General features: G+C 42.6%; 1 protein-coding gene across 2 annotated transcripts in view; it reads right to left on the bottom strand.

The window, feature by feature from the left end:
- The window catches only part of cdc42bpab (CDC42 binding protein kinase alpha (DMPK-like) b), a 113,380-nt gene that overhangs the window by 597 nt on the left and 92,112 nt on the right, over positions 1 to 20,671 (bottom strand). For both annotated transcript variants that reach the window (XM_079996627.1, XM_079996628.1), the window contains 16 exons: positions 19,987 to 20,070; positions 19,496 to 19,601; positions 19,241 to 19,377; positions 18,575 to 18,714; positions 18,410 to 18,491; positions 18,101 to 18,320; positions 16,061 to 16,123; positions 15,716 to 15,969; positions 15,468 to 15,592; positions 14,970 to 15,184; positions 14,450 to 14,547; positions 14,222 to 14,306; positions 13,973 to 14,096; positions 12,848 to 12,965; positions 8,176 to 8,293; positions 6,780 to 6,937 (listed from right to left, as the gene is read on the bottom strand). In XM_079996627.1, the coding sequence (XP_079852753.1) occupies positions 6,780 to 6,937; positions 8,176 to 8,293; positions 12,848 to 12,965; positions 13,973 to 14,096; positions 14,222 to 14,306; positions 14,450 to 14,547; positions 14,970 to 15,184; positions 15,468 to 15,592; positions 15,716 to 15,969; positions 16,061 to 16,123; positions 18,101 to 18,320; positions 18,410 to 18,491; positions 18,575 to 18,714; positions 19,241 to 19,377; positions 19,496 to 19,601; positions 19,987 to 20,070 (2,127 nt within the window). The remainder of the gene's footprint in view (positions 1 to 6,779; positions 6,938 to 8,175; positions 8,294 to 12,847; positions 12,966 to 13,972; positions 14,097 to 14,221; positions 14,307 to 14,449; positions 14,548 to 14,969; positions 15,185 to 15,467; positions 15,593 to 15,715; positions 15,970 to 16,060; positions 16,124 to 18,100; positions 18,321 to 18,409; positions 18,492 to 18,574; positions 18,715 to 19,240; positions 19,378 to 19,495; positions 19,602 to 19,986; positions 20,071 to 20,671) is intronic.

The following is a 20,671-nucleotide window of genomic DNA, read 5'->3' as shown; positions in this document are numbered from 1 at the left end:
ATCCGACGGTAAGGAGGCAAAATACCAAAATCTGCTTTGAGTCCTTCCTATTCTGTGTGTTTATTTAACGGAACAGTTGAATTAATCACTCATATTGATAACAGATCAAATCAAGAGCTGGACGTATGAGATTTGAAGGCGGACCGCAGACGCGGTAGGCCCTTTCTGTTCCAGTTCAGTGATAACGCACTAATGATCTGATCTGCTGTACAGAGGCGTCGTTCTTCAGTTCACAGACGCTGCTCTAGAATAGGGACTCAAGTAATTATCACACATCCCAAAAGAAATCCACACATCGCTGGCCACATGTGGCCCTCCGGGAAAACAGGAGCAAGAAGCAGTTACGGGCTCAAATCGACAGCAGCTGAGGCACCATCCTCTAAGTGAGGGGTTCCCAAATCGGAATGCGCAACAGGAATTGAGTATACATTTCATCACCCACCCACACAATAATGATGGTGCGTTTTTTGAGAGATTTGCATTTTAGTTTGGGTGCAGTTTATTATAGGCAGTTAAAGTGTGTGCCATTTTGGGAGGGGTTCCTTTGCCTTGCCATAAAAAAGCTTGGGAAACCTAGAGTTCCATAGAAAGGGAGTATGGTCATAATGGGATTTTTCAACGGAGCTCCAATAAGGGTTTGCAAATGTACACAATGTGCTGGTTGTACATGGCAGACATGTGTCCAAGTCCTTCTTATCCAGGTCTCAAGCAAGTTCCAAGTAATTTTTCCTTGAGCAAGTCAAGTCCTTACTTAAGTCCAAAGTCAAGTCATTTTTTTCCCCCAAGATACTGCAGTCTTACTTGCAGTATCAGCTCTTTATAAAGAGAAAAAAGGTATTAGTACCTGTCTAATAATATTATAATCGGACTATCTAACCTGTTCAAAAAGTATGATTAATTTGTCGTATAATTATTGATATTCAGTGAAATGAATGTAGTCAAACAAAAACCAAATACCTTTATAAAAGCTGATATATTTCTTAATTTATTCTTAAATATTCCCTCCTCATCGTCTTTTAAACAATGAAATACTGACAGGCAGACTACAACATCAAACTTTGTTACACCCCACCCCTGTCTGCCTGTTGCAGAATATCTCAAAAGGTTATGAACAGATTTGCACAAATTGATTTGATTGAAAGAAAACAGTCGCGGCTGCCATGATGATGTGATCTGACCATACTGTGTGTGTGTGTGTGTGTGTGTGTGTGTGTGTGTGTGTGTGTGTGTGTGTGTGTGTGTGTGTGTGTGTGCGTGTGCGTGTGTGTGTGTAACCAGCGCTTCTTGTTGAAAGAAACATCAGGTAGCGAGGAGCTTGACTGACTCGTTATCCAATCAGGACAATGCCCAGCGTGCGCACTTGTAATGTGAACATTGACAAAAGTTAAACATCCAAAAAATGTTATATTTATTATTGGGCTGTGCGATAACATGATATATATCATAAGACAATAGAAAAATTGTATCATCTATATATATTTTTGGAGCCTGACCAATGCCACATTTTTATGTCCAATGCCGATCCTGATTTTGGGGATTCTAAGCCCACCGATTACCGATGATTTCACCAATACTTTGTCAAAAATTGCAGAATTTTTAAATCAATTAGAAAAACAAGAACATTTAACTGATAACAAAACAAATAAATAAAAATGAACACACAAATAACTTTTTGATAGATAAAAAATATGGAAAAGATTATAATAAATTAGATTTTTATAAAAAAAAATTCTAGTCCATTGAGCGCATCACTTTGGAAACAAATTAGTTTTCCAAGTTTCCCATGAACACAGCACGGCCTGCTGCTTAGAGAGCGGTGTGTGTCTAAAACATTAATGTTTGCACTTTGGTGAGTAACTTAAAAGTAGTGTAAAACAGATAAGTACGGGACAAATAATCAATGTTTTTCTTTTTGCTTATTATACATGTTTAATAATCAGGATATATCGGCTACAAAACTGTCGATCCCAAAAGTCAAATAATGACAGAAACAGTATAAAAGCCAGACCGATATCAATCACTGCTTTACGGCAATATGTGACATAATTTGGAGCCAACGCGCTTTACGTTATCTGCAGGTGGGAGCGACATGGAGAAGCCTGGCGCTTCACGGACAAATCAGTCTTGTTTACAACTTACAACTTTCTAAACATCAACTTGTTTTTGATAAGGAAATGTCAAACTGCATGACAGCAACATTCATGGATTACTACAACATTTGTCCGTCTGCTACAGAGCCGCGGCAACATAAGGTGAGGAGGACCGAGCCCAAAGAAAGTACCTTTTTGTTGGCAGATTGCGTTTTAATTCAAGGTTTCAGTGGATGAAAGTGAACACAAACAAGTAATTTGAGTCATCATTTCTCAAGTCAAGTCGAGTCTTTAACTTCCAAGTCCAGTCTCAAGTCATATATATTCCAGCTTCTCACAATACAAAATATGGTCACGACACAAAAGTCTTGTAACTTTTCAAACAAATGTAAATGGGCATATTTTCCAACAATAAAACCTTACGGGATATCGATTAGAATTTTCCTCTCAGAGATCATCAGCGTCGGTCACGCTGATGATTCTCGGGCAAACTTGTCGGCAAATTTGACGTCAGGACAATCAGAGATAAATTTCTCCATCAACCAATGGGAGGAAGGTAAATTGGTCTGGTGACCTGTCCATACTCTCTGAAACAATGGCAGACGCTACAAAAAGTGGTGCGTCAAGAGAAGCAGTTTTAAACTTCTGTCAGCAAATACTTAGAAAACAAGTACTTTTTAATGTAATGTGTTTTAAGTTAGATTAGTTGCCACAATGTTGATGTAATTTTGCCCAGGTTACACTTTGACAGCTACAAAGAGTGATTGGGACTGTGCTATTAATCCCCATCCAGACTTGGAGAAATATTGCCCAGCTACACTGCCTAAAAAGATCCCTGTTTGAGTAGTTTCATTGACAAATCCGTTACTTAATATTCATTTCAGAACTTGTGCACCTGGATTCTTCCCAGACCATGTAAGAGTGGTTGTTTATTGGCTTCCGAAATGTCCCAAGCAGACAGTGCAAGAGGAGAATCATTTACAAAGTGTAATAAGTTAAGATCTTTTCAGCATTTAAACATGTCCAAACCACAACATCCTAAGGAAGAATCCTGTGGTCAGATTATGCAGCGCGCACCCCTCAAAAAGCTATAACTCCATTCTCGTGACCTAAGCATTCTTAGAGATGGACAGCTCATGGTCGGACACATGAGCAAGCCTCCAGGAAGCAGGGTGGAAGGAGACATGCTTGGTGATTGGTCTACTTGCCAGTGGTGGGTGCAAGTCACTGGAATGGCTTGTTAGTGGCATCGCACCATTCCATTCCAAAATAACACTGAGACAATGAGAAGGACCAGGCTAGGTAAGACCGACCAGGACTTTGGCAAAGTGACGGCACAGAGTGTTGCTCCAGCCTGGTGGAGTAATGTGCTTGTGAGAAGCCTTTAGATGTTACCGACAAGGGGGCCAAAATGTGAAGCAGGTGGGGTGTTGGAGTGAGATGCAAGCTCAGATCAGTCTTACAAGCCATAAACCGTGTACAAGTCTTGGTGCATGGCTGTTTGTGTGTCTCAGTGCGATTGACATTGCAACTGTTTGACATTACCTTCATCTTACTAAGCAGGGTCCTTAAAGCCCTTTTCAGATCGGGTGTCTTCTCCGATGGCGAGACCGCCTGCCACTGCAGAGGAAAGTTAAGACTCAGCGCCCAGCACACAGACTTCATGCTGGGGGAGGGTCAGGGCGGGACAGAGCAGGGTTATATGGGTCTGAGTTGGGCAAGGGAAGGGAGAGGGCAAGGTAAGAAATGGGGCGAAATGGGCCAAGATGTATTAGCCAGTGGCCAGGCATGAGATTGAGTGCTGGGCGGAGGGGATGCGAAGGCCTGGGGAAGTATGGGGCAACTCTGGAGGCCAGCTGAGGATGGGGGTGGTGAATGTAGGTAGATGTTGCCCGAAACCTTGAAGATCCCAATATATTCACAAGTTTGGTTGCAGTCTTGATTTGTTGAGTAAATAACAGCACAGAGCCCTTAAGGTGAAACTACAACACAGAATAAGACCTTAAGGGCAGCTTAGCTGGTGCAACAAGGTTCTTAAAACCTTAATAACATTTCTCCAATGGAATCAGCTGTGAAAAGTTGTGTGGAAAGGCAAAGCGTCCTCAAAGTGCAAGAACAACCTGTTGAGTTGGACCACTTGTAACACCAAACGAAGACTGTTTGTTGTCAGTTGCAAAAACAACACAGAGTGTGAAGACTGAGAGCCAGTCACTATGACTTTACAATATGTGCACGTTGTGTTTCCAGTACACATACTTCATGAGGAAATGTCTTGCTCATGTTATTACAATTTTGAATGAGTTTGCTCCAAGGGGCATTCTCAAGCTCACAGTGGCCAAATAAATCTTCTTGCTTGGTGATTATCAAAACAGTGATTAAACAGATTATCAATCGATAATTTCCCTCTTGTCGCGTTAAACACTGATTAAGGCTCCTCCTGAAAGCTGTCTGTTACTGCCACTGATTATTCCTTGTATAATATAATCAAGCCATTATCTATGAGTACTGATATTTCTGTTGTCTATTCTTACAGTGACCCTTGAAAATTATTTCTATAAATTACATTTTATATTTTAAATAAAAATGTTCTATATCATCTATTCACACAAGCAGAAAATGAATCGATGACAAATCAAAAAAGCTGGTCCGATTATATCACCAGCGTATAAAAGAGAATGAGTGATTGGAGGCAACTGCTGGGACGATCTAGCCTTGAGTGGACTTCATAGGATGGGACTTTATAGTCTCTAGTGGGACAAAGAAGAAGGACGGAGGTTTCAGCAGGCGAACGACATTCAATATGAAGCACTGCAGTAGTGGTATGACATCACAGGAAACTAACCAATCATTTTCTAGCAGGGGGATGAGGTGGAAGGCCTGCACGCAAATATAATAACTGGGATGTATGTGGTGAATAGGACACAGAGCACATTTTCCAGGTTGCAACAACTTCACATGTTTCAATTTAACATCTGACATGCTAATATCTGGATTCTATGGTGATACGGCAAGGAAACCATTCACTCTGCTGTACAACGTAAACAAACTTTCACAAAAAGACTGCCACGGTGATGGGCTAAACTAACATTTGGGTAGGCTACTTTCTGGAACAGAAAAATGAAGCTCACATTATATGTGTTGACATTTAGGCAGCTAGCAGAGAGTTGGTCTAAGTGGATTTGTGCCGATTGATGCACCTGTTGGTAGACAAACAACTCAAGTTTAAGCAGCGCCCAGAGGTTCCTTGCAAAGCACAGCAAGTTGTCCGCAATTGCATGACTAGAGGGCTGATGACAAGTCTCTCCCCGTTTACTAGTCAGCACACACATTTCACCCAACCATTTTTCTGATGAGCTGACATTTTTGTAATTTATGATATTAACGTTTTCAGGAAATGTAAAGAATATGGTGAGAAACGTACCTTGAAATCATCTCTCACTGACAGTTATGGTAATACATATTTTTGTCATAATTACCGTATTTTCCGGACTATAAGCCGCTACTTTTTTCCTAGGTTTTGAACCATGCGGCTTATACAAAGGTGCGGCTATTCTGTGGATTTTTCTTCCACCGCTAGGGGCGCTCTAACCGGAATTAGAATCAAAAATAAGATAGACGAAAAATCAATGCAAAGAAGAATACGCTACTTTTTCTTTAGCAGATAGAACGCGGACGATAAATTACCAACTGGTAATTATTTTAAAATCCTCGCCCCTTCATCATGGAACCCACACGAAGAAGTTCGTATGATGCAAGTTTAAAGTTGAGGCCATCGACATCAGTGTGAATCGGGCATTTAAAGCTGCACTCCGGGTTGAGTGGGAGGCTTGGATGACAAGTGGTGAGAAGTCATTCACAAAAACTGGCCGCATGCGAAAAGCATCTTTTTCTGATGTCTGTCAGTGGACAGTAACAGCGTGGAGTGCTGTGAAAAAATCCACCATCACCAACGGGTTCCGAAAGGCTGGACTGCTACGCAAAGAGAGCGGCGCACCTTCAGAGTCAACTTCACCGGAGGATGACAGTGACACGGAGAGCGAGACTGATGGAGACAGATGTGACGAAGCGCTTCTGAGGCTGTTCAACTCCGACACGAAGAAGACGACTTCATGGGTTTCAGCGAAGATGATTAAAGTGACTTGTGGTTTCAAACACAGGAGAAATGAAGGTAAATAAATGCCGTTTTTTTTCTCTTGGTTCTGTTCCGTTTTAAGCAGCAAAGTTGCTGCCGTGTTAAAAGGCACTGTTCGGAAAGAATCTGTTCAGGTACATACATGTACATTTACAGTTCAAAATCGTTCTGTACATGCAGTAAATATCTAATTTTTCAACATAGATATCTGCGGCTTATAGCCCGGTGCGGCTTGTATATCTCTTTTTTTTTTTTAAATAGAGCGGATGCGGCTTATATACAGGTGCGCTCTATAGTCCGGAAAATACGGTACTTAATTTTGCCGCATTTTGTGTTTGTGAATTCCATTTGAAAAGGAAATCATTGGTTTAACAAATACGGCAATTTTAAGTGACTAGTAAACTAGAACACTTCAAAGAATTTATTTCCCACTAGTCCTTACAATTAAAAAAAAAAGAAAACCCACGCCCCACATCCAAGGCACAAATCCTCCTGGTAGACGAAGCCATTGGTGATCTTCACTGTCAGGGATTGGGAAAAGCAATCTAGTGACTGACCTCTCTGTCAAACTGGGAGAGCGGTGCGTCCCCGCAGTCCATGCCCCCCCCTGAGGACAGGGAGCTTTCAGAAGGAGACGTCATGGTCTGACGTTTGGATCCGTAGCTCCCACCAGACAGCTCCCTTCGCAGGGCGCTGCCGTTCTGGGAAGACGAGCCTGGAAAGGAAGGAGTGGGGAGAGGTTTTAAAAAGGCAGGAAATGAAGAAAATAAGGAAATAAACTGGAGAGGTTATATGTAGAGGTGGGTGATTACAGGTTCAATCATGTAATTTTTTGGCTTCACACTAGAGTTGAGTCCAGTTTTCTGCAATGGACATACAATCAGAGTTGTTTTTTTTCCCCCTGGCTCTTAAGAGACTGGCGGTTTGCTTCCCGTCACCCCACCCCTCCCGGAAGGACTCTTCCCTCCGCCGACGGAGCCGAAACACAGGAACAGATCCCCTGTCCCCGGACGCACTACCACTAACTTAAGTTATTAAATCAGTGTGATCGTTGTCAACCCGTCCTACACTCTCTGCCTCGGAGAAAGAATGTTCTCCACCCGTTCTCCCTCTCCCTGTCCGCTCATTCCCTGTTCTTGTGCAGCCGGCGGACAAGCGAAGCACTTGTGCCTGATGTCCCCGCATCATTCCCCTCACTGTAAAAGACACGTCTAGGGTCTGAGTGATATTTTTAAGAAGAAAGATCAGAAAATTAAATTTTGTAATATAAAGACCTGTCTCCGTAGGGACTGGATGTGTTTCAGTTTCTTGTCCTTGCAGTTGAGCGCTGCAGTTCGGACTCGCCAAATTTCCTGAATTTTTATTATTATTTTTTCCCCCCCAAAACCTTTCCGTTTTGACATATTTGTACGAAATAAATATTTGTAAAAACCCACAATTTGTGTTTTATTTCGAGTCAGCGCCCTATATTACCACCCCTATATTACGGAAATTGGATGCTTCCATTCCCACACGTTTCCATCTACAGCCGTAGCGGCATTTTCCTGTAAATGGTACTATTTTGAGAGTGTGGAAATTTATAGAACGACTTTTACGGAACACTGACACTGGCTCCTGTTGCCCATATGACACAACATCGCCAATAGATTTTTGACTTTCAGTGCAAGTGGGAAAGGGGCTTTATTGCAGTTTACTACCGCCACCAACTCAGGAGTGGCTGCAAAGTCAAGTGCGACATCTAGTGGTAAAATATGGTATATTGATTTGGTCTGGTGATCTGGTTTCACATCAAACCGGTTTGAAACTTTTTTACACCAGCCAAAACTACTCTGCAAAATGAGTCACCTGATTTCATTGACAAAAGATCCTAAAAGCATCTGTGATGCTTGAAGTGATGATGAAGTGTAGTTCACTCAACACAGGTGGATTATGTGGTCGTGTCCTGCTACTCACGTATGCCCAGCCCACTGCTGGCGCTCATGGAGCGACCCGGCTCGGCCCGGTTCTTGGTGATGGAGGGGATGCTGACCGAACCGCTAAAGCCAGCACGACTCTCCTGTACACGGACGTTCTGGTTCACACACACACACACACACACACACACACACACACACACACACACACACACACACACACACACACACACACACACACACACACACACACACACACACACACACACACACACACACACACACACACACACACACACACACACACACACACGACAAGAATGAGAAGGTTGCGTACATACACCAGCGTGTTGCACACTCGTGCACAGCAATAGCAATGTGAATCAGATAAGATTACTCTTTATTAGGGGTAGCTCATCTTAAATTAAGGTGCACATGCATGTTTCAGTAATAAATTTCTTTGAATGTGTGCTTCCATATTTGTGACCCACCACCGACTTTAGGTACATTTGGCGGCTTTGAATGTTTTTTATTTTTTCGCATCATTTTGAAGTGAAGAATCAGAGCTTCAATACAAGATGGCACTTGTGCAAATCAAGCAAATATTTTTAAAGCTATTACTTGTTAAAGACAAGGGTGTGGCAAACTGTGATTCTGAGATAATCACCTTCAAAGTTTTCCCTTACACTTGGCTTCATTCAGCCAGCTCCCAGAATGCATATGGTTGGAGGACCAACACAGCCACATGGCTACTTAACACCCCGCTAAATGGGGACTTGACACCCAATGCTGAATGGGGCAATCTCTGCATTTGTTCTTGTGTTTTGAGGAATATTGAACAGCGTCATCGACACACATCTTTTGTTTTTAAAAAGGCTTTTATTTAATAGCAAGAATATACACGATTTATAAAAGTGAAATTATTTAGGAGTTTAAAAGTGCGGACATCACTGTGTAATTTAATATATTAATGTGCGTATGCCAAATATCTTCAAAGTTCTTGGAGTTATTATGTGGGCTTACCCAACCCTACCCCAGCTACACCCCGAGAGCCTGTTTGGGGCCTCTTTTCATTATCTTCTATCTTCTTCGCACCTGGCTGCATTTGAGGGTAAACTTGAGAATCTTGTGCATTACTACTTGTTCATAATCTGCATCACCAACCTCAACAGACTTCATTACGTCATCAACTTCTTCCGTTGTAACAACAACGTGCGTGTCATCGGTCTCTTCCGGTGGTTCTTGAAAATATTCAGTTTCATTGTCACATTCAGGTTGAAATCCACTATTTGAAATGTTCTCCAAGTCCGGGATAACGCCGGTATGAAGATTCAGCATCGCTGTTGGAGAACTGACTATCATCGCGGAAAATGAAGTCCAGTACACACTGCTTAGGTCCGCGATATCTTCTTAAGATCTTTCGCCACCCACTTCTCGTAATCCATGACAACATGGAGACGAAAGTTTTCACAGACATATGAAACCGGATCCTCGGCTTGTTTACGGAAGTGATGTTAGCATTTCTTCTTCAATGGTACACATTGGGTCACGCCCCCTCCACAATGATGTCTCTGTGTGTGTAAAAGTAGTACGATTTAAAGCAGTGGTCCCCAAACTAAGGCCCGCGGGCCGGATACGGCCCGCCTCCACATTTGGCCCGGCCCCCTGAACAATACCAGAGACGCATTATGATTTTTTTTCAGTCTGGCCACGGGAATCCTAGACTAGCCCCTGTCAAATAGAACGGAATAATGGCGAAAAGTTTAGGTAAGAGAAAAATTGATTCAGAATGCAGGGTATTTAACCTGCAGTGGTCAAACGATTATTTTTTTGTTCAATGCAAAGAAAAGGCTGTTTGTCTCATCTGTCAAGAGGCGGTGGCGGTATTCAAAGAATACAATCTGCGCCGACACTATGAATCCCGTCACAAAGACAAGTATGATAACTTGCAAGGCCAAATGCGAGCAGACAAACTCTCAAAGCTAAAAAGTGGACTGTTAGCTCAGCAGAATACATTTGTACGCCAAGCTCAGCTGAACTAGTCATCCGTTCAGGCCAGCTTTCAGGTTGCTCAACTGATAGCAAGCAGCGGTAAACCATTCACTGATGGAGAGTTTGTCAAGAAATGTGTGAATGCTGTCGCTGAAGAGGTGTGTCCCGAGAAGAAAGATGTCTTTAATGCCGTGAGTCTGTCGGCGAGTACAATCACCAGACGCATCGAAGAAATTGGGGGTAATGTATATGCCCAGCTGCAGCAGAAGACGAAAGAATTTGACTTTTTTTCATTAGCACTGGATGAGAGCACGGACGTGCAAGACACAGCGCAGCTGCTCATTTTTATTCGTGGAGTTAGCGCAAACTTTGAAATGTGCGAGGAGCTGGCAGCCCTCCAAAGTCTCAAAGGGACTACAATGGGGGAGGATATTTTCGGCAAAGTATGCCAAACCATGGAAGAGTTGGACCTAGACTGGTCAAAGCTTGCCAGCATCACGACTGACGGGGCTCCTAGTATGGTGGGCGCGTCTCGGGGTCTAATAGGATGCATGAATCGGTAGATGGAAGAACGGGGTCTCACCGCCCCGCTACAAGTCCACTGCCTAACTCACCAGCAAGCAATGTGCTGCAAAGTGTTGAAGTGGGATTCTGTCATGAAGGTTGTGGTGTCATGCATAAACTTCATCAGAGCAAAGGGACTTAAACACAGGCAGTTCCAACAATTCCTGTCTGAACTGGAGTCTGCGCACGGCGATGTGCTGTACTACACAGAGGTCCGACGGTTGAGCAGGGGCAGAATTTTGAGGCATTTTTACGAGCTGCTACCCAAAATTAACGCATTTCTTCATTCAAAAGACAAAACGGTCCCAGAGCTGATCGACCCAGAATGCAAATGGCACCTCGTATATTTAACAGACGTGACAGAAATGCTGAACAGCTGTAACTTGCAGCTACAAGGCCAGGGGAAACTCATTTGCGACATGTATTCTCACACAAAAGCATTTGAGGTGAAACTTGCGCTGCTTTTGGAACAAGTGAAAAAGCCCAACTTCATCCATCTCCCTGCTACCCAAAACCTCTCTGCAGAGAACCCAGCGGTCCCGTTCCCAGCTGAAAAGTGTGTGGAAGCACTGGAAATGCTGAAGGCGGAGTTCGGTGTGCGATTCCGGCAACTACATGTTAATGCAAAAGAAATCCGTCTTTTCCAGAACCCCTTTCTTGCCGACATCGATGAAGCCCAGCCTTCTTATCAGTTTGAGTTGACCGAGTTACAGAACTGTGATGTTCTGAAAGACGCATTCAAGCCCAACAGTCTCATTGACTTCTATGCCGCCCTCCCAAATGACATGTACCCCCACATAAAAAAAACGCAATGAAGATGTTTGGTTGTGACTAGAATGGAACCTGACATTCAAATTCTCACCAGCCAGATGCAGGCCCACAGTTCACACTGATGAACATACATAGGTAAGCTCACTTTTCTGACTTGAATGAGTCATTCTGAGTATAAACAAATTGAATCATAATAAAATGTACTGGGATAAAATCCATCTCCACAACCATACTGGTAGTGAAATGTATTGTGCTGTGTAGGTGCTGTATCACATAGTTCGGTTTCTCAGCCTGCTTGCTTTGTGGTTTTCACAGGGAAGTTGATGAAAGAGAGCTGCAAACAGCGGTGTCTACAAGCCTACTGGAACCTACAAAAGGATTGTAAGGAAGGAACACAAGAACTTTGAGAGACTGCTCATATGAGTCATTTGAGTAAGAGATTCTGCTCTGACAACCAAGCTAAACTTTTACCTGTTAAGATTGTGCACGGCACAACAGAAAGTTAATGTTCAATGGACTTTTTTTTCTGTGAAGAACCCAGAGAGGGTTATTTGGTTATTATTTATTTCACAAATAGCGTTATTTATTTCCTGACTTTTTTTCTGTGAAGATCCCAGAGAGGGTTATTTGGTTATTATTTATTTCATAAATAGTGTTATTAATTTCATTAATAGTGTTATTATTTATTTCCTGACTTTTTTTTCTGTGAAGATCCCGGAAAGGGTTATTAAGATTTGGTTATGTGTGGCTTTCTGGAAAACAATAAGTGTTTACGTTTAGGCACCCCTGCGATCGTCACACTTTTTCTGTTACAAACTGACCCCGGCCCCCATCAGAGAAGGGAAAAGTTATGTGGCCCTCACAGGAAAAAGTTTGGGTACCCCTGATTTAAAGGTTGAACTCTATCTATATGGAGGAATGATCTTCACCTGGTCGCTTTAAAGGAAATGATCGATCGGTGTTCGCACTGTTCAGCGTCTCGGTAAGTGAAATGTGTTTCCCCATGTAATCTAACAGGAATATTTAACTCCACAGTTTAGCATTTATCTACTATTGATAAATCAAACTCAGTTTGAAAATATATTGCGATTAAAAAAAAACCCACAAAGGAAATGGAAAATCTAATTTTCCTTCTAGAAAGGTTTTCTCAACTTTTTTGGCTGTTCCCAGCGATTTTAGAAATGCGCGAGATAGCGGGTTTTGCTGCAGTGGGTCACATTTGTGCAGCAATAGGTGTGTGTGTGTGTGTGTGTGTGTGTGTCTGTGTGTGTGTCTGTGTGTGTGTGTGTGTGTGTGTGTGTGTGTGTGTGTGTGTGTGTGTGTGTGTGTGTGTGTGTGTGTGTGTGTGTGTGTGTGCGCGTGTGTCTGTGTGTGTGTCTGTGTACCATTGGCAGGTCTTTGAGGATCTGGATGCCGTCCCCTGGTCCCATGTGGGCGACATGGTTGAAGTTGGTGGGGTTGGAGATCAGCTTGTTCCTCATCTCTGGGTCTCGCAGCATCTCTCTGGGATGAGATCAAACAGGGAGAGAATGATGCTACACAACGATACTTTGCACCAAATTGGATTCATTTCAATCATCTTTTTTAATCCAATTTCAAAGTGAAGTTGTCACGATTTCATCCTCTGTGTTGACCAATCGCAAAGCGTTGTTGACCTTTGAAGGGGGTGGTCTGTTAGAGAGTTCAAAACAGAGCCAGCTATCATTATAGCTGTCTCAAAACATCCTGTTCTATACAATTTTGCACAGGCAGAATATAAATTGTTTCATAAATGAAGAGCAGTGTGGTTTGCAATGAGTGGTGAGGCACAAGGAGATTAATAATGTTTCCTTGTGTTTGTTTTACTCCTTTCTAGTTGGCGAGCTACCGAGCATGCTAAAAAAGATAAGACTTTATTAATCCCTGAGGGGAAATTCTGCTTCAGCACCAGTACCGCCTACTTCGCAAAGACACAAAAAAATGCCACGTGATCGTGGCCTGAAAATATATACACCTTATAAATACGTAGAAATGTTAACGGTGAGTGAGCTGCTGTCTCTCTTGAAAGAAATAAACAATAACGACCCCAATTGCTACATGAATACAAACACACACACACACTATATTGCCCCATTTTTTGGACTAGAACAGACTAAGTGCACCAGTGCATGGAGAGTTGATATTGAGCGGACATGATGCATGCGTCCAACTGGCAGCTCCAGTAGAAGTCTCTTATCATACATAAATAGAACAGTATGGCCAGTGAGCAGAGGAGTGGTGTACTGTACATGTTTTTTTTTTTTTAATCCTACTCTGTTGCTAAATCACAGTGAATTGCTGCATGTGGGTAATGTGATGCATTTGTCTCTGTCTAAGGAGGAAAGGTTTTGGAATTGTAATGTTATTTTAGTTGTCTCCTTAAAATGTGTTTTGAATTGAAAGTTTGACCTTTAACTTGGTATTTCTTGCATTAAGAAATTTGATTTGCATCGAAAAGTGAGTTGTGTGTAGCTAGCGCTGGGTAAGCTAACCTCCGCTGCTGGAGCCTCTCCTCCTCAGGCACCCTGAAGGAGAAGCGTCTCTTGTTGTTCAGACTGCGGACAAGCTGCTTCCTGCTGTTGTCCGACGTCTCCGGGACGACCAGCTCGTCTCCCTCTGCAAGATCAGCAGAACAGAGCCCATGGGATTTACAGTTTATCACTGGAGCACCGCATATAAACTTTTTTTTGACAAGTGGCAGGAGTAAACAGGACACTGGAAAACACAAATGGACTCCTTACCAGCCACCTTGTTTCTAAAGTAGATCAGTCTCACGGTCTCCAGTCCCAGCAGGTTAAGAGAGCCGTCGATGTTTAGAGGCCGCACCTACAGGACAAGTCAGGAGATTAGTACTGCATTCAACAAGGACTGGAAGTAGGTGTTATTATCCGTAGAGTTTGACAGCAGAACTATTGCCTCAAAAAAATGGATGAAGGCAATTTGAACCAGCAAGTTTACAGCTTTCTGACCTTCTTTAGAGGGATGGTCTGAATCCATTCCATGGTGTTGACATCAAACACGTCCACTGCGTTCTCGCTGTACATTGAAAGGTAGGGGGCGTTGTAGCCTGTTGAGAAGAAGACAATGTCACTTAGTGTCGTATTTGGATTGATATGAATCATATGACTATTACTCCCAAATAATGACTATATCGTACTTGCCATATAATCATGAAAAAATCAAAAAAGGTACCCAATATTAATTTTATGTTCCATGCAATTTTAAGTGGCATTCTTGCTGGGAAAGGCACATAGAAGAACGGCTTGAAAGGCTTTTGCTTATAAAGTGCTAGTTCAAAAAAAAAAAAAAAAAAAAAAATCAAATACAAGATTTTTTGACAAAATAATCTCATGGATTACCACTTCTTCCTTAATTTCCATTCCTCATTACCACTGTCTTTAGGCAAATCTCATCGGATCAACTGCTAGCAGCGTCAACATTCACACTGTGTGAATACATGCAGGTTAAAACCGAGGTATCTGGACTCACAGGCCGAGTTCGGAATGGCTGGCCACATCAGCTCCTGCTGCCGCGACCGCCGCCCCTGGGAGTCCACGTACACCCCGATGGCACTGAAACACAGCAGCAGCTCCTTGGCGGAGATCTCCACAGCGCAGAGAGCGTCCAGGCCCTGCTGGGAGATGAAGGCCAAGGTGTGGTCCTCCGGGTGGAGGAGGCTGACTGGGGACACGTCTCCGTGCACACTTGGGAATAATAGAGAAATAGAACAAAACTGTTATTTACAGAAATTACGACATTTTCCAAACAAGAATTTTACATCATGGTTTTGACATTCTGTGGCTCCTACTAGACCTGTATAACGTGACCATCATTCGCACTGTTTTGTGAATATAAGTGATCTCTCCATCAACCAATAGATTTGACTCTGATTGTGTTCTAAAAAACATTTATATCAATGAAACAAATAAATATAATTTGAGTGACAAAAAGAGCAACTCTACTTCTTTTCGGATAGTTGGTGTTTACCTGTAGCGGGAGAAGCCTGCCTGGTAGCCCACGTAGAGGCGCTCGTTGAGCAGACCCATCCACTGCACCAAGCCCGGGGCCTGAATCTCCCTCAGCCGACGATGCCGAGTCTTACTCTTGTTCACCTGGAGGAGAGGATTCACACGGAGAAAAGAGGTTAAAAGATCCAGAACCAAAGAATAATTAACAAAGAAAGGTTTGATTGAATGCTTCCTCTTTCCCTGTGTTAGAATCCCAGCCAGGCTCACCTCGTAGCAGATGATTTGCCTCTTCATGGCCACGCAGAGGCAGCTGAGCGAGCCGTTGCGGATGGGCCCGGACACCACGGCCTGGCAGCCTTTGGTCTCGGCCAGCTTGTACGAGTCCATCTCACGGCCGTCCAGTGCCTGCGTGGGGAAGAGGCGCACGTGGCGGTTCCTCCCTGAGATGACAGCCAGCAACTGCTCTTGTGGGATAAGGTCGATGTGGTGCACCTTCTTGTTGTCCCCCACACGGATGATTTCTGGGTCAGAGGAAGAGAGGGATAAGTTAGCGGGGATGGAGAAAGAGTAGTAGGAGTAGAACTTGAAGAAAACAGCATTTCTCGTTCTTACCATCTTTGGTGACATGGATGATGTACAAGCCTTCCTCGTTGCCCAGGGCAACACGCTCATGATCTGAGAAAGAGAACAGCGAGTCAGTTATTTTAGGGACAGATGGGCCTGGGCCTCTCGATATGATAATATCATCTGGAATGTGGTGGTATTCAATTCAAGCAGAAAATGTTTCCATAACTTCCAAACAAATTAACGGTATTACAATTTCGATCGATCGATTCAGAAACAGTGGAATTGACATTAAGGGTGCTCCAATCGATCGGCCACTGATTGCAATTGGCCGATATTTGTTCTAAATAGTGTGATCGGTATAAAGGCTGATCAGACAAGCAAGACCATTTCTCTTCCCTGTTAATGCACGACATTGTTTCCTATACATTGATTTATTTGTGGCGGCTCGCCACAATATCAATGTTGACCGCCACATATACATTTTCTATTTTATTTTTACTATTTAAAAATCCCAGTAGATGTTGGCATGAATGAGTACGTACCTACATTCACGTGTTCAGAGAGATCGAATCTCAAACCGCATTGAGGACGCATTGGGTGTGTTTACACCTGACATTAGAGCTGCTCACGTGTGATCGCCACCAAAGACAGATGTTAATGTCAGGTGTAAACGGGGTCTAAATCCCAAGCTTCATGTTTAAGAGAGCGAGAGAATGGAACTTGTTGCACATATTTCCTAAAAAATAAATAAACAATTCATGATACTGTCTTATCTCTTAATGGTAATACTTAATATATAATGTTATTAAGAATAGTTAAATAAATAAATAATGCTGCATGATAAATACAAAGCTTCAAAGAGACCTTGTGATGGGTGATCACTATCGGCTGAGAGTGCTTCGAGTGATCGGTATCCAACCCCAAAAACCCTGATCAGAGCACCCTTTTTTGATATGTATGGGAATATTGATTTTTTTAAACCCCGCCCAATAGATGAAGGGAAATTCTGTTATAGAGTTCCAATCTAGTGAACTCTGTTTTCATAGCGTGGATCTAAACTGAGCGGTCACCGCATCTAATCACTTGTCTGTGAATCTAAAAAGAAGCCATAAAATAACGACATACAGAAGGAATGTTAGTCTGGATCGAGTATGGCTACAAACTGGGAGCAGAACTGAAGAAAACAATTTATTTGGGAGAGAATGATTGAAAGGGGGAATAAACTGTTGTAATGCAGTGATTTTAACAAGCAATAACCTTTTGAACCAGAGCATATTATAAGCAGGACATCCAGTTGTGTACTCAAGAGTAGGTAATCTTTGACATGATTATTACATGGGGGTGATGCCAAGTGTCCCCTTTATGCACGGTGCTTTTTTTTTTGATCAATGAGGAAATCAGTGAAATAAAATACAATCTAAAATAAAAACCACAACATTTTCGAGGGTTTTAATGCTTGATCGGAATGACAGATGAATAGATCGGGAGCTATTTTTTTTTTATACTTCTTATTTTTCTTTGTTAAAAAAAAATTCCGTTGCAATTTGGTCCATTAGATGCTGATCGTATAGAAACCTTTGGCATAGTGGTACCGGGTTTCGGTACCCAACCCAATGGGATGTTTAAAACATCCCGCAAAGGAGAGGCTATTCACAAAGTTGTCAATGTGTGTGTACGAGAGAGAGTCAGAGAGAGTCAGAGAGAGAGAGAGAGCGAGAGAGAGAGAGAGAGCAGATTTTACCCATTTTAATGTTAATAACAATAATGAATGTTGATAATTTGATAGTTTTAAAAACAACTTTAAAAAGAAACAAAAAAATAATAACAACGCAGACGCTTAGTCCTGGTGCGGGATCAACTTAAGCCCGACAGGCCGCTGTCTATACAGCTCGCTTTTTGAAAGTTATTTTTCTTATATGTTGCACTTTACCAAGCGTACTGTATATATTACACTACTATATATTTTGTAATGTTTAAAGATTCATGACATAGATACATTTATTTTTACAAATCATGTACCCTCAGTAACAACATCAATACTCAATCCAGCAGAAAGAGAGGCGAGTGCATCCTTGTTTTGCCTACCTATGATGGCCGCCGACTGCGTAGTCTTGATGAGGGGCAGCGTGCTGTCATATGCCTCCTTGGGCATGTAGACGAAGCGCTCCTTCAGCTTGTTCTTCTTGAGGATCCGGTGCAGCTCGTTGAGCAACCCCACCCACTTGTTCCTCTCCTGGTCGGTGTCGGCCAGGATCAGGATGGAGGGCTTGTGGCTGCTGGAGGGGGACAGCTGGGACGCGGTCACCTTTGGGGGAGGAGGGTCATAGGTCACATGTCAGGACTGAACTGTGGATCTGTGTGACGGTCGCTGTGCGTCTCTGAAGGGCGACTCACTCTGAATATGCAGGTAATGTCCTTCCTGCTGGCGTGGATGACATCGGAGGCCAAGACGAAGCTGACCGAAAACTCCTCGTCCCTGAATCACAGAACCGGACCAACGATCAGAGATAAAAGAACACGGAGCCTGTGATGCGATGGCGTCTATGTAAGAAGACTCACCGCATGTCTATGACTTGGCTGACCACCACGCTGGGCTGCATCACCTTTCCCTCTCCCAGTTCGTACAGGAACAACTTGAAGTCGCACACCACTGCCATCGCTCTCTGCCATCCCTTCTTCACCCCCGTGGGCTTGGGCACCTAGAACGCCAAAATAAACAATATAGAATATTGTTTTGATCCATATGTCATGTCGGGTGTGAAATGGTCATCCCCAGGATATAGTTATTGCAGCAGTTCTTGAAGATTTAAGAATTAATAAAGAGTTGCATTTCAGGTTGAGAAGTTGAACTCCACTTGCAGACTAACTCTGTTGTAGATGCAATGACATACCAATACTCTGTGTTGTATGCCCAGCATGCTGACAGCACAGGTAAAATAACAAAAACAGAAATGGTCTTGTGGTTTTCATGGTTTTCTATCTAAGGCCAGTATTGACCCCTCAAGAAAGTACAAATATCCATTATAGAATTTCATAAAACCCACAGGAGATTTTAATTGAGTTGCCAAATTAAATATTTTCAAATCATGATTTCCATCGACAAACCATTTATTATCAATCATTTCTTACATCTTAGAAATGGTCGGTTTACCCATGCAAGCTTCTGTATTGGAGTTTAATGCAGAAATAGTTGTAGGAGCTCAGTGCTACTTCAACGCCACTCACCCTGACATGGCCCTCGTATGCCGTGCCGATGCCCCTCTGTGGGTCTATGCCTAGCGGGCCCTTGGTCTGGTCCTGGGGGACAGGACACACTGCGGGGGCCTTGTCTGCGCACGTTACGTGGCAGGAGAAGTTACACACTAGGAAAGAGAGAGAATTTAATTATTCAATTCACCCAAATTCAACCACTCAATTACTTCTGATCATCTCAAGGCCCATTTATCTCAGCATCCTTCCCCCTCATCCTCTTCCACTTACCTTCACAGGTACAGCCCTGGCGTATCAGTCCCACCATCAGGGACGTGCACTGGTTGCACTTGGTTGGAGTACTGAAGGACTTGACCACAAACTGGTGAGCTTTAGGCTGCGGAAGGAAGGCATGTTGGAAAGACTCATTCGGGAGGAGAGAGGACAAAGGAGAGGAACTTAAGAAAAACAGCGAAATAAGGAAAAAGCAGAATGTCTCTCATTTGAGCACTATGGTGAGAATTCTTATTAAAAGGCATAATTTTAATTGTATAACTTTAAGCATCATGCATTTTTTTCTGTCTGAAACAGCTGAAAGAAGGGATAGCATTCTATCTCATATATAATTCTATTGTGTATGAATATGGAATGGAAAATGTTGTTTTGATTATTAAGGGAAAACAAGTGAAAACAATTTTGTTTTTGCTTAGTTTGTAATACAATTAAAGGCCTTGAACATTGATAAAACATTGTTTTTTACATTTTAATGACAAATGTCTTACTTTGGGTGAAGAGCGGCCAATGCTGCCATATCCTCCAGAGCGCATGGTGGGTGTCTGCACTGGGCGAGGAGGGTGGTCTATCAACTGCATGATGGAAAGGCACAGATGCATTATTAAGCACTGAGAAATGTTTGTGTAATCAGTGTAGTAGTGTGTTTTCCAAATGTCTGCTGGTGATTAGCAGCCACCCAGAAGAAAGCTTCCCCAAGAAAGGCAAGTTCAGACAAGAATCCCTCTGGGAGAGAGGTCAAAGGTTGAGTTTTGGGAATAAGGGGGGAAGAAAAAAACAACAAAACCTTGTCTTTTTCAGCTATGGGGGCTGATGCTTGTAATGCTTGAAATTACATTGCCAATTGATTCCAACTCTGTATTATGGAAGGAAGTATTGGTCACAATTCACAAATAAATGTAATTAAATCCACAAGTCTATTATAATTTTTGAATGCAAAAGCACAAAAAGATAAATATATTTCTCAATCCACAAATAAATGCTACAATCAGCAAATCAATTTCCTTTGTTTCTATCACTTAAAACTTTCAAACAGTTACACACACACGCAAATGGTTGATTCACCGGTCACTTATTTTATTTGTGACAGTGTGTCTGTGATCTATCAGGATATATACATACCAAGTTCACACCTTACAGTTACCCAAACAATATATGTATATTTCATATTAATAC

The sequence above is a fragment of the Zeus faber genome, assembly GCF_960531495.2.
Source record: "Zeus faber genome assembly, chromosome: 2".
Lineage (NCBI taxonomy): Eukaryota > Metazoa > Chordata > Actinopteri > Zeiformes > Zeidae > Zeus > Zeus faber.
Note: the sequence above shows the minus strand (reverse complement) of the source record. Positions and strands in the feature narration are given on the sequence as shown.